At 34.0% G+C, this 16,626-nt stretch overlaps 1 protein-coding gene across 2 annotated transcripts; it reads right to left on the reverse strand.

Annotated features, from left to right (window-relative positions):
- Positions 1 to 1,227: 1,227 nt before the first annotated feature.
- On the reverse strand, positions 1,228 to 16,624 carry LOC106164503 (U3 small nucleolar RNA-associated protein 25 homolog). 2 transcript variants are annotated; one of them, XM_013542445.2, is made up of 21 exons: positions 16,464 to 16,624; positions 15,789 to 15,849; positions 15,131 to 15,221; positions 14,330 to 14,641; positions 13,844 to 13,932; positions 13,514 to 13,606; positions 13,132 to 13,198; positions 12,704 to 12,753; positions 9,688 to 9,773; positions 9,273 to 9,335; positions 8,874 to 8,988; positions 8,165 to 8,243; positions 7,873 to 8,029; positions 7,473 to 7,569; positions 7,160 to 7,245; positions 6,539 to 6,621; positions 5,644 to 5,720; positions 4,653 to 4,724; positions 4,301 to 4,425; positions 3,692 to 3,790; positions 1,228 to 1,706 (listed from the first exon to the last, which is right to left on the reverse strand). In XM_013542445.2, exons 1-21 carry the CDS (start codon positions 16,619 to 16,621, stop codon positions 1,457 to 1,459), a joined length of 2,310 nt encoding a protein of 769 aa, XP_013397899.2. In that variant the 5' UTR covers positions 16,622 to 16,624; the 3' UTR covers positions 1,228 to 1,456. The 2 variants fall into 2 exon arrangements, with proteins under 2 accessions (XP_013397899.2, XP_086861021.1); XM_087004895.1 differs by lacking the exon at positions 13,514 to 13,606.
- Positions 16,625 to 16,626: the final 2 nt, after the last annotated feature.

A 16,626-nucleotide genomic window follows, 5' to 3' on the forward strand; every position in this document is an offset into this window, starting at 1 on the left:
ACATTAAGTCCGAAGAGATTCAATGTTTTATCGATTTATTAACCAGTAACGCATGTACGTACATACATCAGCATATGCATTTTTCTTTTCACATAAATTAGATTGGACAAGGAAGGTTTTTCTTTCAATTAAATTTCAAAAAAGGTTGAATTTTTCAGCAATTATGCCTTTTACTACGGGCAACATGCCCTAAATCACTTTCACAGAATATGCGTTTGCTTGTGTTCATTAATTGCCCACTGCCTCTAATATATTGAGCAAGATTTACCAGCTCCCCAGGCTTCAGGATTGAGAGCAGCTAAAAGTCAAGTGTACGGCATTCCTCTTAGGCTCTTAGGTCTATTAGCATTTTCCAGTCAAAATGACAGGTGGTGGTACATAATCCAAATGGTTTAATTCCCTGCATTTAGACATATAGCAAAATGGGTGATTCAGTTTATTTGGGGATCAATGAACTCACCAATCCCACTATCGGCCGTCTTGTTTTTTTTTCCAGTGGTTGGTCAGTGGATAGTGGGAACGGCGGGGTCACGCGGACAGGAGAGAGGCAAGTTTCCAGTGACCCCTTAAAACTCGGGGTTTATCATATGGAACAGTTCGGGTCCGACTTAAACTTCAAATGTCAAAGTTGTACTTCAAGATCCAGTTCTATTGACTTTTACACTACAGGGATGTGATAATTACCAAATTACCAAGAGGATAGTGGGAACGGCGGGTTTCGCGCTGATGGGAGCGAGGCAAGTTTCCATTCTGAATAAAACTTCAAATATCAAAGTTATACCTCAAGCTCCGGTTCTATTGGCTTTTACACCGGAGGGATGTGACAATTACCGCAGGCAGATCTTTTGTCGTCTCTCACACCTTGTATTTGTATTCCAATCAAAACTTATATAGTAAGGTCATTGGAAATGGGTTCTTATTTTGAAAAAGTATATTCTATGCTCAAGGAAGAGTTGGCGCTGAGAGTGAATGTCATTTGAATCTTTAATGCGTAGGCCTCGACACTACATCACCCTGAGCAATGAGGGGAAAATCGTCTCTGAAAATGACATTTAAATCAATATCTCAAAGCCTACGCATCATACAATCGAACGAGTCAAGCAAACTGGCTATTTCTGTGAAAATGTATTTTTTTTTAAGATTTTGGCACACAAATAATCCCTTATTGACATAGAATTCAGTGAAAATTAAATTTTTTAATCAGGTTTAAACAAATAATTCAGAATATACAAATGAACAATTTATTGTATCATTATATCAGTATTTCTTTACAAGTTTCACATTATGGGATTTTACTGTCAGAATATATAATCCTAGTCCAATTCGTGTTTATCTGTTACTTTGATTTCATTCAGCAAGAGTCCCCACGGAGATGGATCCATCTACATAGGACAATAGTTTCATGGGGAATGGGCCCTTGATTGTTAATTTAGCCTAAATCCACACCCCGAGCTTCTCAAGTTGTCTCCCCAGTGACAAACATGTGCACAGGTTTATCAGTTCTCAGCATGTGTCCCGTTCTTTCCTTGCCCACTACTGCAGCCAATCGATGGGCTTCATATTTAGAATACAGAACTGTACAGGTCACGTCCTCTGTCCTCTGGGTTTGCTTAGGATCCTGCAGCATGTTACATAGTTCGCTGTAAAAATGGGAGTACTGTGGCAGTGCGTAGAAAATTATGTGGCGGATTCCTCGGATGATAAACCTGTGGATAGAAAACAAATAACTGATTTTATTTCATTTTCAAACTGGCATCCCTTCATAACTGTTGTTATATTTTCATCTATTTCTACAGCTGCATTCTCACCAATTTCTACAAAAAAAAAAAAAAAAAAAAAAGATTTATTAAGCCTAAATATCTGATTACAATAATTCCAAGTAATCTCACAAATCACTCCACATGCTGAATACTTAAATTAATTGGTGGCAGTGTTGCAATGGACCCGAAGTTGGGATCAATTTATAATTTTTGCTGAAACCAATTAATAAAACCTGCTGTTAAAGCTCATGTTGGCTGTGACTTGATTACTATCATGCATTGCTTTTACTGCACCTGACATTGTTTAATACACCAACAATCTCATCAATAAACAAGAGAAAATAAGGCATAACATTTGATTTATAAATTAGTCAAGGTATCCCTTTTATTTAATCATATATTTTTTCACAACTTAATACCCTTCCACCTGAAAAAATGTCCCACTGAAATTTGAAGAAGCTCTACTTGTTTGTGGTCTTTCATTTCTTAAATATAACCTGAAAGGACTTCCATAATCAAATGCAACATACCAAGAATCTCTTATTTTCTTTTTTCAATGCTTTTCAAAATTTCATACTGTAACAACTACTGACGTGTCACTTTCAACCATTATTTAGTATGATTACCCTAAAGCGCCAAAGAAAATATTGATTAGCTCAAAGAATATTGTTACAAAACAGGAAGAATGTGTAAATCACACATCTGCTCTCACATCCCTGGCTTTCAAAACACACACTCCTGTTTGCTAAAATTGTTAAATATTTCCCCTGTTTATTTAATTTAGATGGCAACAGGCTGGTCCTTGCTGGGTACACACACAATTACACACATACCAACCCACACATACAGCTTGATTAGCAACGCGAGATTAAAAATACTAATAATAATTTATTGGGTGCAAATGTTTTTGCATTTAGAGGCTCTGTAACTACTATATAAATAATAAATGCAAAATGATAAAATCCCCAGTATATTTGACACTAATTATTTGTGTTTTAACATAACCTTATTTACAAATTCTGCTACCATAATACTATATAGTAGCTTAATATAATGAGGCTTAAGTAGTAAAGAAATGTGTAAAACAATTGGATCACAGATGCTGAAGGTTTATTAATTCCAGCTAATTTGCAGACTCAAAAAATCATGCTGGATTTGAAATTTGACCAAGTTTCTACATCTTCTACAGCACTTGTTTCTCTTTCCATCAAAGCACTAGTTTCAAAGGGAACACTTCTTCAATCTGTGGAAAATACACTGAAATTCAAAGGAAGCAGTCAAGCCACATCAAATACTGCCAATATGTTCACAGACTAATGGGCTTGACAAAGGACCCTGCCAGAAATGCACGTTTCAATATGGATCAATATACATCACTAGCTGTACATGTAGTGATCCAGTCAAAGCATTATCTCATGTACAATAGAGTTAGCCGTTATAATGATGACTTGTACACAATCTTATTATATCTGGCTTGTTTGTTGTGACCCAGGAAATCATTTCAATCTTGGGATGTCAATGAAAAATATTATTTATGTTTCAAAATAAAAGTATACAAAATATGTTTTGGTATTAGTGTAGGTTAACTGTCATAGTTTTGATGTTTCCTTGTGTATGTTTTTAAACTATTTCTCAATTACTGAAATTAATGGGCATATTCTTGGATCTTTCAGTTAAGAGCCATCCCTTGCCTTATCGTACCATTTCTTTACTCCTCCTACTACAAAAACTGCCAGAGTTAAAAGGAAATTTACACAAATAATTGCATACAGCACCTTGGGGTTTGCAGCAAAAGGTGGCATTTGCCAAATATCACAAAATAATTGCCAAAGAAACCTAGGAAAATTAGTTTTGTTGTCTCAATCTTGTCAACCATCCAAAGAATTGTCATTTTAGATGAAAAAATAATCTGCTGGCATGTGTGATATTACCTTCTGTAAAAATGAAGCCTCTCTGTGTACAGAAGAAAATGAATTCTGGCATGGTAAAACAGACTTCTGGCTCTCGATATAACGCTATCACTACTGTATCTGAAAAACATTACAATAATTGAATTATATCTAAAGGACAAAAAGAGCAAAAGAAATTAGGAAAATGTCAATAAGATTATGGAAGTTTCTTCTGGGGCTTCTGACTATCAAAGTAAGTTTGAAAAGAATTCCAATGTAATGGGATTTGTAGTCAATAGTCTGGGTCAGTGTAAATATGGTCCAAAAACTTTGGAATTCAAAGACAAGTACCTCAGATAAAATCAAAACAGATATAACTGTTTCTGTGTTAGATATATATTTATTCAGTATCTAACATCTCTAATCATGGGGTCCTTTTCACTCATTCCTGAACACAAGTCTACTCTGACTCCCCCACATAAATAGAAATATATTTAGATAGATATAAGCTCTTCACACAAAAACTGTATGTATTAAATTTTCATTTGACAATGTTGACAACCTTAAACATACAAAAATCCCTACACGTTTTTTTTATCACATAAAAAGAACAGGTTGATAAAAAATGGGTCAAAAATACATGTAACTTACTCGCACAGGCACATGCTATCTACTTCTTCCTTCTTGAAATGGTTCCTTAATCTGACATAATCAAAGTAGCTTGGTAGGAAGATTAAGGTTTGGGACATCACTGGGTCTTGGTGATGGGGCAGGACCTGCATGAAAGATGCATACACTTTGCCTTAAGTTTGGATCATTGAGGATGACCTTGATCACAACCTTTAGTAGAAAATTCCATGCAATTTGAGAAATGAAAAATATTGACCAAATAGATTCACAAATCTGATTGATTCCTGCAACAAATGTACAGCATTTAGTTCTAGGATGACAATCAGTACATTGCGATGAAAAAGAGTTGCTTTAATAATATTATTGAGCATACCTTTTTGATGAAAAAATTGAACCTTGCATCTGCTAATTGACTATGACTATCACAATCTATCCTGTGAAATACCTGAAATCAGTTTGAAAATGAAAACACAAATTACAACAAACCTGGTTTCCCAGCCTAATCTGCATTTATCCCGAACAAAACCACCCATTAAATTTAATATGGTTTGGCAGTTGGGTGCTAACAATCCAAAACCCATGCAAAATACCAATATATATGCAACATCTTTTGCAGACTTAATCCAATCATTCTTATTTTCTTACATGGTCTACTATTATTTTTTTTAACAAAACCACCAAGTAAACTGGTAGTCATACAAAAATTCAGCTTGGCTGTTATAGCAGGAATAAATGTGTTACGGAGAGATTATGATTATGCTGGCACAAAATTTTAAAAAAATGAACACAGATACTTACAGTGTCTATATATAAGCATAAATATATAAGCACAATTATAGTTAACAACAATCTAAATATAATCTTATCAACACAGGCCCCTGCACATTTAAAAGCGCTGAATGATTATATTATTTTGCAACAAAAGTTATCTCATTTGCAAGTAAGTGAACATTTAAAAGTAGTATAATCAAGCAAATGTTTAAAGCCTAGGGAAATACAAACTAGATTTTTGATTGTAATGCACATCTTGGGTAAACTGACAAAATAATTAACATTCCAAAGCAATTTTTCAGATACATGTATCAAAAACAACATTGCACTGTTGATTCTATCAATCACCAAAACAATCAATATTCCTTGTTGCTTTCTTTCTTGTTATGAATGAGACTATGAAAGTTTGTGGTACACCGAGATGGAGGAGACATAAATACAGTATTTTTATATCTGAATCCCTTATAGATTAACCACACATAAGCACCAATGATAAGAAAAAAATCACCATACATAAAAATACAATTCAATCTACAACAATGGCAACTGACTTAATATAATTTTGCAAAACTTCATAAAAAAAGTTTCATTACCTGTGGTAACTGGGTAATGATTTGGCATATCACTCCCCGTCCAATGCTTGGGCTGACCATTAACTGACCGGCATAGTCTGAAGGTCAAAGTTAAAGAAACTCTTCTGCGTTGAGGACAAAACCAAAAGCACCCCTATTATCTAAAAATTTTAATTATAGGCCAAGTAGCAGGTAAAATTTAGATGTTTAGGCGATAAAAGTCTTTTAAATCTTTCTGACAAATGACTATTTGTACATCATATTCACATTCGGCTAAGGGAGCATATGACCATTTTTACATATATAAAAAGCAAATATGTTACACAATTTAGGAGGTTATTCAAGAAGAACTAATGAAGGTTGACTGTAGAAACTGAAATAAAAATATGCTAAAAGAATTATTGAACAAGGAAGCAAGGCGTTTAAAAGGGCTGACATAAATGACAAAACTAATAGAAGCACTTACATGAAAGAAGTCTAAAATGACAAATAATTTATGGTGAAAATGCACAATATTTTCTGACAATTTTGATACAATAATACATAATGCTAAACAGCATAATCGCCACTAATTTCAATAACTTATTACTGTTTCTGTGGACATTGAGAGAACAGACTTCAGACTCAGGGGAATTCACAGCAACACCTTGAAAATGCTAACTGGTGGGAAATTAACATCTTCTAAAAAAAGTTACAAATTAAAAAAAATTCCAAGCAGACTGCTTTTTGCACTTGAGCTGCATTTTTAAATCCACCGAATTAATCTCGTTACTTTGTGAACACAAAGTAAAACAGTTTTTCTTTAATGGCGTCAATGAGGAAATTGCGCGGCACATGGTGTCCACCCATAAAAACCATGCTGATGTTTTATGTGTCATCTCTCTTGTACACACACAAAAACCCACACAAAGGATACTGTGACAGTACTTGTTGACTAATGAATTAAGTTCTGGGGTTGAAGTGGAGCTGAACACAAGGGTCTGGCGATAGAACCTAGACCTAAAACATAAAACAAAGCTATTAACAAAAGTTGGTATAATATGATATGGTATAATTTATAAAGCATCTATAAGATGTAAGCTGTACGTTTTTTTAGGTACGTAACTAAATAAAACCTAACAGATATTTCGAAGATTTCATATATCTTTTTCAGGGTGGATGGTCAATATAACTGGTCAAATGGTAACCAGTGTCACAAGCTTGAATAGGTCAAATACATCTCATAGATGTTATGAATCAGGAATCTACAAATACGGGTGAATAATACAGTTATCAGAATGCAGACTTGAGACTTCAGAGGAATGATTGCATGTTTCATGATATCCCAGGCTTAACTGTGTTTGTTTATACTTCATTCCAAAAGCAACATCTATTCAGTACATGTGCAAGCAAATTTATCATTGACAAAGTATGAAAATGCAATTGCACAGCTTTCACAAAATTTTAAAAACAAAAAGTAAATTGATCCCAGTCTCAGATGCAGACAACACACACACACCAAATATGTAATATCTAAGTTTAACATCAAACTACCCACCATCCATTTAGCGTCCACATACGGACTCTAGAAAAGTCCACACCATGTGGATCCTGAGGTTGTAGATGGATATGGGACATAATATGCTGAAAAAAGAAGTTAACAATATATATTTTCTATCATTTTGTTTTCAATTCCCATGGGCCTTTTAAAAGTATTAAAAGTGGATTGTCGAGTCCCACAGAATTTATAAGGATAAGCATGTTAGACAGTTTGGAAAAAAATTTTTAAATGTACATCAAAATGATTTAAAATTGAATAAATTCACTACTGTTATACTACTGTTCTATACTGATATGGCCATGTCACCTACCAACACATGATCCCAATTTTGCATGAGAAATACATCAGACTGGTCCATAATCAGGACCTCTATGGATGATAAAAAGTCATAGTCCCTGTCACTGTCACTAAAATAAAAGACAAAACAATACATGTCACTTCACACAGGTCAAAACTATTCAAATTATTATCATTTTATCATTGCCCATATTAATTTAAAACTCATTTAAAGTTCAGTTTGCTATCTTTTTTGCTATTAGTTCAAATCAAATGATGTCCTAAGGACAGGCGTACCTAGAACAAGTCATTTAGTGAAACCAAAACAAAATTGATTATTTGACCTTTGTATAAATGTGCTGCACTTAATTTGAAATTGCACATCTTCTTTATATGATACTCAGATAGTCTACATTCTCGTCAACAAACCTTACCCCTCAGATCCTATGAGTGTCCTTAGACCCAGTGGAGATGCAATAATGATATCAGACGAGTAGAAATCAGTGTAGAGTTTCAAGCTTTTTCTTGCTACACCCATTCCAATACGGAAATGATCATCGATGTTTCCCGCAAATAAAGCTTCATAGTCCTCTGAAAGTAATAAAGGATGTTCATTCTCAGTTTGTTTTCAATTTATGTTTCAAGAACAATCACTTTATCAAACTATAAAAAGCATGCAAACATTAATTTTAGTTCCAAGTCATGATAAATGGGGGTTAAATTTACCTGGTTTCTTTCCTTTTCTGATGTCTTCATCATCTTGACTGTATTCTGACTGGAACCGCTTCTTATTGCTGACAAAAGTCTGAAAATATAATGGCTAAATTTCCATGCCACAGGTCACTCAAGTTATAAAGCCATTTTCAAACATGATACTTCACACCATTTTTTTTTCAGAATTAAAAATAGCTAAATATGTGCCTCTTTTATAAACACTTATGACCCTAGAACTTTAAGACAATGGTCTTGAGATTATAAAGAAAATATGCACACCCATATGATTCAATAAAAACTTTTTAAAAGAAATAACAGCATTTTTTATATATATTGTAGTTCATCCACAATTTCAAAAAGTAACATGCCCATGGTCTTTCTCTTAAATCATCTACCCTTTATCATGCTCAAATCATGTATAAATGATAAAGAACACAAAATGTGGCAACATTCAATATAAAATACACTTTCAGACAGGAGCTTAGACCCCATTCCCATAGATATTTAAATCGATCTATCCCCCTGGGGAGTCTCACTAGATTGGTGTCAGCTTAACCGGCTTAAATGTCTGTCCCACCTACTAAAAGCTGTAAGGGGGTAATTAACTGTCATGCGCGCTCAGCTGAAAGCAATTTAGCGTGAACCCCCAGGGAGTTAGGTTGATCCAGATGGATCGATCTAAATCTCTGGGAATGCAGTTTTAGTGTATCATCAAACTCACCTCTTCTTTTGGCATAAGAAGTTTGATGAACATATTGACAATACGCAGAGCACTATCCCTAAATGGTACTAAAATTAGTACTTTTGGTCGTGTCAAGCCCTGATCCCTATATTCACTAAGGGGATAAATAATAACTGTATTAAGATTGGATAACAGTATGCAACTTGAATAAAAAAACTCCCAGTACTTATAAAACATGGTTACTAACAAAGTGCTTGAACTGTGTACACACCATCACATTAAGACACAATTATGTTAAGAGACTTTTATATATCACAAAGATATCATATGTGAACTAAATTAGCTGTCTTGAAAAACTCATTATTTAATTCATTAGCATTTACTAGTATAAAAAAGGAATGTCATTTTTATGCAGATCTGAGAAAGTTAATTACTAACTCCATACTCTCCTCTTTCTTGCTCTTTATTTTGGAATTGTGAGCAATAACATGACTTCTTGTTCTAGAAAAAATAATATTACAAAGAAAAATTCAAGCAGAACAAAGACAAATGACCATAGCAGCAAACAGTTCTATCAAAATGTAAATCATACAGCTCCCAGAGGATGTCCTTGTGATAAAGGACAAAAAGTCAGTCTCAGAATAACATCTAGTAGATCTATGTGAGTGTCCAGTATGAGATTTAATATTTTTGCCTTTAGAATACAATAGTATTGCCTTCTATTAGACACAAAAATAAATATCAAGTTTGCTTTTCTACTCTAATTCACCAAAATAATAAGTAGCTTTAAACAAGCAGTTTCCAATTAATTATATCAGTTATTCTATATTTCTGTGCTAAGCACTGCACTTACTTCAGCACATGATTGAGAACATGGAGACAGTATACCAGTCGTACTGCCTCTCCATTTATATGTGTGCGACAAGGATAGTACACGTCCTGAAGCAAGATACATCTACCCAATAAATCTTGTGCAAAAATTCTAACAATCAAATTTAAAAAGCAACTAGAGGATCAGAGAGGCGATACCGCCTCCGAATATTGTACCACCAGCTGGAGCAAGCGCATTCATATAGACCCCCACATACACAAAATAAGGGACACAGCCACCAGTTTTGTGCTTGACAAGCTGTAAAAATGCAATCAACAAGAATTTTTAAACTATTGCAAAAAATATATATGGTACAATCAAATTTAAGTTCTTCGTAAGGTAGGTCAAGGGTCAATTTCAAGGTCACAGTAAATTGCCAGTATATGACTTCCTATTCAAGTTCAAGAGTAACTATGGACCTATCTCTGTCAAGTTTGAAGTTAAAAGAGAAAGAAATTAGCAGAGTTCAGTTCATGATAAAAAGTAGGTCAAAGGTCAATTTCAAGGTCACATTTAGATTGCCAGTATATGACTTTCTATTCAAGTTCAATAGTAACTATGGACCTATCTCTGCCAGTTTTGGAGATAAAAGGGAAGCAAAATTTGCAAAAATCAGTTTATGGTGAAAAGTAGGACAAGGTCAATTTTAATGTCACACTTATAATGCCAGTATATGACTTCCTATTCAAGTTCAATAGTAACTACGGACCTATCTCTGCCAGTTTTGGAGATAAAAGGAAAGCAAAATTTGCAAAATTCAGTTTATGGTGTAAAGTAGGTCAAAGGTCAATTTTAAGGTCACATTTAGATTGCCAGTATATGACTTCCTATTCAAGTTCAATAGTAACTATGGACCTATCTCAGCCAGTTTTGGAGATAAAAGGGAAGCAAAATTTGCAAAATTCAGTTCATGGTGAAAAGTAGGTCAAAGGTCAATTTCAAGGTCACATTTAGATTGCCAGTATATGACTTCCTATTCAAGTTCAATAGTAACTATGGACCTATCTCTGCCAGTTTTGGAGATAAAAGGGAAGCAAAATTTGCAAAATTCAGTTCATGGTGTAAAGTAGGTCAAAGGTCAATTTTAAGGTCACATTTAGATTGCCAGTATATGACTTCCTATTCAAGTTCAATAGTAACTACGGACCTATCTCAGCCAGTTTTGGAGATAAAAGGAAAGCAAAATTTGCAAAATTCAGTTCATGGTGTAAAGTAGGTCAAAGGTCAATTTTAAGGTCACATTTAGATTGCCAGTATATGACTTCCTATTCAAGTTCAATAGTAACTATGGACCTATCTCTGCCAATTTTGGAGATAAAAGGGAAGCAAATTTTGCAAAGTTCAGTTTATGGTGAAAAGTACGTCAAAGGTCAATTTTAAGGTCACATTTAGATTGCCAGTATATGACTTCCTATTCAAGTTCAATAGTAACTATGGACCTATCTCTGCCAGTTTTGGAGATAAAAGGGAAGAAAAATTTGCAAAGTTCAGTTCATGGTGAAAAGGAGGTCAAAGGTCACTTTCAAGGTCATAGTAAGATTGCCAGTATATGACTTCCTATTCAACTTCAGTAGTAACTATGGACCTATCTCTGCCAGTTTTGGAGATAAAAGGGAAGAAAAATTTGCAAAGTTCAGTTCATGGTGAAAAGTAGGTCAAAGGTCACTTTCAAGGTCATAGTAAGATTGCCAGTATATGACTTCCTATTCAACTTCAATAGTAACTATGGACCTATCTCTGCCAGTTTTGGAGATATAAGGGACTAAATGTTATAATTTTGGAGTTACCATAATGTGCCTTAAATTTCGTACAGAAAAAATTAATTAAAATAAAGAAAATGTCATTTTGGTCAAAATTCTTGAAATAGGAGGTGCTCTGAAGTTTCAGAAGTTCAAATTTGATGAAATAATGTCATTTTTGAACACAAGTTGTCTGCTTTGCCAAGCCTTATGTTTTATTTTTCCAGAGTTCAAAATTTATTATCCATTACCGTACTGCACATTTTGCTTTTACCACCAATATGTACTTTTTGATACAGCGTAACTCGAAAACCATATGGAATACAAAAAAACCGAGACCACCTCCAGTGTTGGGCTTTACATGCTCTACAAAATGCAATAAAGAATGGGTCTCTAGCATTAACGGTTCCCGAATTAGAGACAGTTTTCAGTTTCGGTATCTTATGGCCGCTACTCCCGTGAAAATGCACCGATTGACCCCAAATTCATGGAGGTGAAAGATGACCTGAAGGGTAACACCTTCCAATAATATTATTGGTTAAGTCTGTGTGGTGTCTGAATAACAGGGCAAAAAAAATTTTTTTCGTAAAAAATTTCATTTTTTTGAAAATTTTGGCCCATTTGACCTTGAAGTAAAGGTCAAAGGTCAAATCCAAGGGTATATTTGAAATCTACACATATGACTTTTGGAAAGCCGTCTATAGAAATTTTTCCCATAACTCCTTCCGTAGGGTAGATAATTAGCATTTAATTTTGCCATTTTTAGACAAGGGTGCATTGCAATGAGTGCCACACCCAGACCCCAATACCGACAAAGCCCAAATTTTACGTGGAACGAGTTGAGATTATAGGTGACCTAAATCCATGAGATGGGTACGGGGGCCCTTACCGTCTAGGAGGAGAAGCGGTAACGGTAGCCGTCCGGCGGAGCCGGCGGAGCCAACGGAGCCGGCGGAGCCAGCGGAACGATCCGGACGGGACCGAAACCATGTGTACCGCCAGCGCTAACGCTGGTGGTACAATGATAAAGCAATACACAGAGATTGATTGAAAAATTCATTTTAAATATGGATGTTTTTATCTGCCCATAATCAAATTATAAATGAAAAGACCTTGAATGAGGATTATGATATGAAAGAATGTTTGTAATATTCTTATAGTTATACATTGTATAAACTGAAAACTGGACACACTGAAAATCAAGACATCAGGTAAAATACTAATATTGACATTAAAATGTATTGTTTACCATGACTCACCTTATAGTCATTGATGAAAGAAAACAACTCCTTCTGTAAGAGAGTAAGGTCTGAAAACCAAAAGAGTCCAGTTATAGAATAATTAAAATAAAACACGTGACACTCATTCTTCACTCAAACTTTGTCATGAAAATTTAAACTTTTTGTAACATTGGAAAAAGGACACATATCTGTTTGAATAATTCTTTAATTACAAACACTACAGGACATTTTTAGAATGTTTTACTGAAAACGTGCACATCAGCAAAGTGAGGCTAGCAGAGAGAACTCCACTACCCTACTTTGGTTCTGACCATGGGAAACAAACTCTAAAAAAAACATAGAATTGTTACAACTTTTCAAGTCACACCCAAACATTAACTGTGCACTATGTTCTGTGTATATCTGTGAAAAACATCATTAAAAATGTCAAAATTCAACATTTTTACCTCCTGATAAATCATGTGAGATTCTAGGATTTATCTCCTTCAAATGTTCACATAACTTCTGTTTCACCTATAAATGTAATTGATGGAAAAAAAACAATTATATATTACCTGACTATTAATTACAATGGTTTGATCCACAGAGTGTTAAAAATTATCCCATTAGAAACCATGGTGAACTTTTAGGATAAACACAATTTCCCCATTCTGCAATTACAGTAATTACATCTTGAATACTGCACAATTATTTATCTTCAATTATCTGGCTGGGGTCGCCATGTTCAATGATTTTTTTTTTTTGGACAAGAAACAATAAAAATCTGCATCATTTAAATTAATAAACTATCACAATTAAAAGCTAAAATATGCTATGCATATATCTTACATGTAATTCATAAAGATTAGCTTTATGATGCTCTGGTATAGACTTTGGTATACAGGCATGCCAGGAGAAAACACAGTGACCAAGCTCAGGAAGCTGTAATAAATCCATATTAAAAAAATAAATACAACAAACAAACTAATTAGGGTGAAATTGTTCAAGTACATGATTGGCTTGGGAAATGTACAGGACAAAGTAGATACATCTCTGACAGCTTATTATCAGCAAAAAAGATATATCAACAAATTAAAAGATTAAAAAAACTTATACATAATCCTCTAACTGAAAACTTGGCACATGATCTTTAATTTGCAACAAACTGTTCAGTGATACCTGTATTTCCTCCTTGTTGTTCCCCTTTCCTTCCTCTAGCAGCTTTACTGTCTCTTCATCTAAATCTCTCAAGTGTATGTTAAAAGGATCTACAGAGAAGAGAATATGATAATAAAAGGTATATAATCTGTGTTTGAAAATGTCTATACCTGCAAATCTACTTATCTTTACCAAACCACACCATAAATAAGATAAAAACCTCAGAAAGACATAAAGGTCTTAACATTACAGGAAAATAAATTATTTAATTTAAAAATGGTACATAACATCCAATTCTAGTGCAAGGATTTGTAAAGCAATAATTCACAAGTAGAAGAAAAATACTTTTTTCCAGGAATACTTTTTGGCTGGAAGATCCCACAAAGGATCCAATACCTTTAAGCAATGCAACACTTCTTTCTTTGGCCTATATCTAGGATCTCAACCAAAAGACTAAGTCTAAAATGCACTTCTTGGCTTTAACAGAAAAAAATTATGAAACTTTACCACTTTTCCTATCTGGTATATTTTGTTCAGTTGCCTGTTCCTCTTCTGATTCTTCTTCCGAGTCTGTGCTAATACCAGTTTCATCCTCTTCAGTCTCTTCAACAGATATATCTGACTGTATATCATCTTGAGTACTTGTTTTTTCATGTGTCTTAATATTTTTCTTTTCTTTCTGAAAAGTACTTTCTTCTATTCCTTCCTCTTCACTCTCAGTTTCTCTTTTCTCTTCCAGTTCTTTGACTGTGTCTGTCTTGCTTTCATCCTCCGATGTTTCACCTCCAGACATTTCATCTTCTGATGACAATTCTTTGTCTGATAAAAAAACAAACAAAACAAAAAGTGATATGTATAATCCATATCCGATGATCAAGTTAAGTTTTTCAACAATTTTTTCTCTAAAATATGAAACTGGATCTATGACTCAAAAGTAACATATCATAAGGAAAAAGTTAGAATCTCGAGCTTGTAATCTTTGGGTTTCGTTCACATTTGAAAAACACTTCAATATTATATATTGTAAACCACTTAGTGTTAACAATGTCAGGGCAAAATATTGCTGAATTTTCATGCTTGAAGTCTTACTCAAGAAAAATTCTCACATAAAAGGCCAGGAAAGTGATAAATTTCTTTTTTTTTGCACAAGCAAACGTAAGTCATTTAAAACAGAATTATTGTAATTCAATTTTTTTGGTGAAAAAGCAACCAAAAAAACATTTTCGTTTAGTAGGAGCATTACTTCTTTGGCCCTGCTGGTCCTTTGGACTTGACAAAGCCCCAGAGTTTTTGCCATGTCTGTTTTACCTTTCAGTGATTTATTTTTTGACATTGTTGACATGAGAACTTGATATGGATTGACTTCTTCCTCTTCCTCATCGCTTGAACTGGAAAGTTCCTGCAAAAAATTAATAAAATAGGTTGGAAAACAATAGGATGAACTATCAAATGAGGGTTAAGAATAAGCAGGCATGTTTTAAATTTTGGCTTATTTATGCACTTTTAATCATGTAAGCATGCAAACAAAGGATTCAACTTCAGGCTACTATTTATATCAATACATGCAATGTCAATGGAACATTAAATCTGAAACATCAAATAAACATAAATCTGATATGGATTGTTTTCCAACAAATACGAAAGAAGGTCATTGGTTAGGATGGCATTTAAAAGTACCCAGATGTCTCTTTGAGAATGAAGAAAGATACCAACATGTATATGGCTCGCAGTACCTTTTTCCCAATTTTGCCTATTTCAAGGTATTTCTTTGATTGACCACAAAAAGAAGTCATGTACATAAACTAGTACAAAGAATTAGTACATACCACAAAATAGGTCTAGCACTTTGATTCTTTATTTACTGACAAGATTTTCCAAAAAAAAAAAAAGTCTGGCATAAAGCTTAAACTGTAGCAAGCAGCAAAACTTTAGGCCTTAAACTGGGACAAAGAGCTAGCACACATACCTGTAGAGAGGATGTCAATGGTTCATCTTTAACTTTTTTGTACTTTGTCTTTGGGGCACTCCTGCAAAATGAATTAAGAAATTAGAATAAATATTGATGCGTTCACAACCTTGGAGATTTCACATCTTATGACAATATACTCTATATCTAACATGGCCAACTTTAAACACCATTCAGATATCATATTAACAACAATATGACACTTTCTACAGTCCATATGTGCCTTTAAGCAAACTTTGATATTTCCCCAAAAAATAAACCATTCCTTGACTCAATCCTTTAGAGTAAATGATTTTTTCTAGAAATAAATTACAAGATTTATCTTAATCTTATATAAGCTTAAATCAACGACAACATACTACGAAGGACAATCACTTCTCATAAACACCCCTCCTTGCGAGATTACACTAAAAGACACAAGTGTAACTGTCCGAGAATTGAACTGTCCAGAGCAGCTGTAGTAGTTATACGGTGTAAATATTACTCCTGTTTGCTGTGGCACTACTAGTATATTACTGACATATACTGCACGGCACAGAATCACTATCAATATTTTTAAATAAATTATTATCAAATTAAAATTGACCACAGTACTCAGTACCAGTACTACCCAATAATGCTACTAACAAAATTCGTTAATATTTAATAAGTTAATATTTATCCATAAGTTCTTACTCTTCGTCTGCTGGATGAATCTCTCCAAACTGCTTTATGTGCTTTTTATCCTTTTTATTCGTTTTACCGGCGAAAAACTTGCGTTTTTTCGTAGTTTGTTTTCTTCCACGCTTTCCCTTGGGCCGCGCCATGTTTGTTGACCTACTTGTTGTCAACATTGTTT

This window comes from Lingula anatina, chromosome 2 (genome assembly GCF_051362555.1).
Source record: "Lingula anatina isolate TDL-2025a chromosome 2, LinAna3.0, whole genome shotgun sequence".
NCBI lineage: Eukaryota > Metazoa > Brachiopoda > Lingulata > Lingulida > Lingulidae > Lingula > Lingula anatina.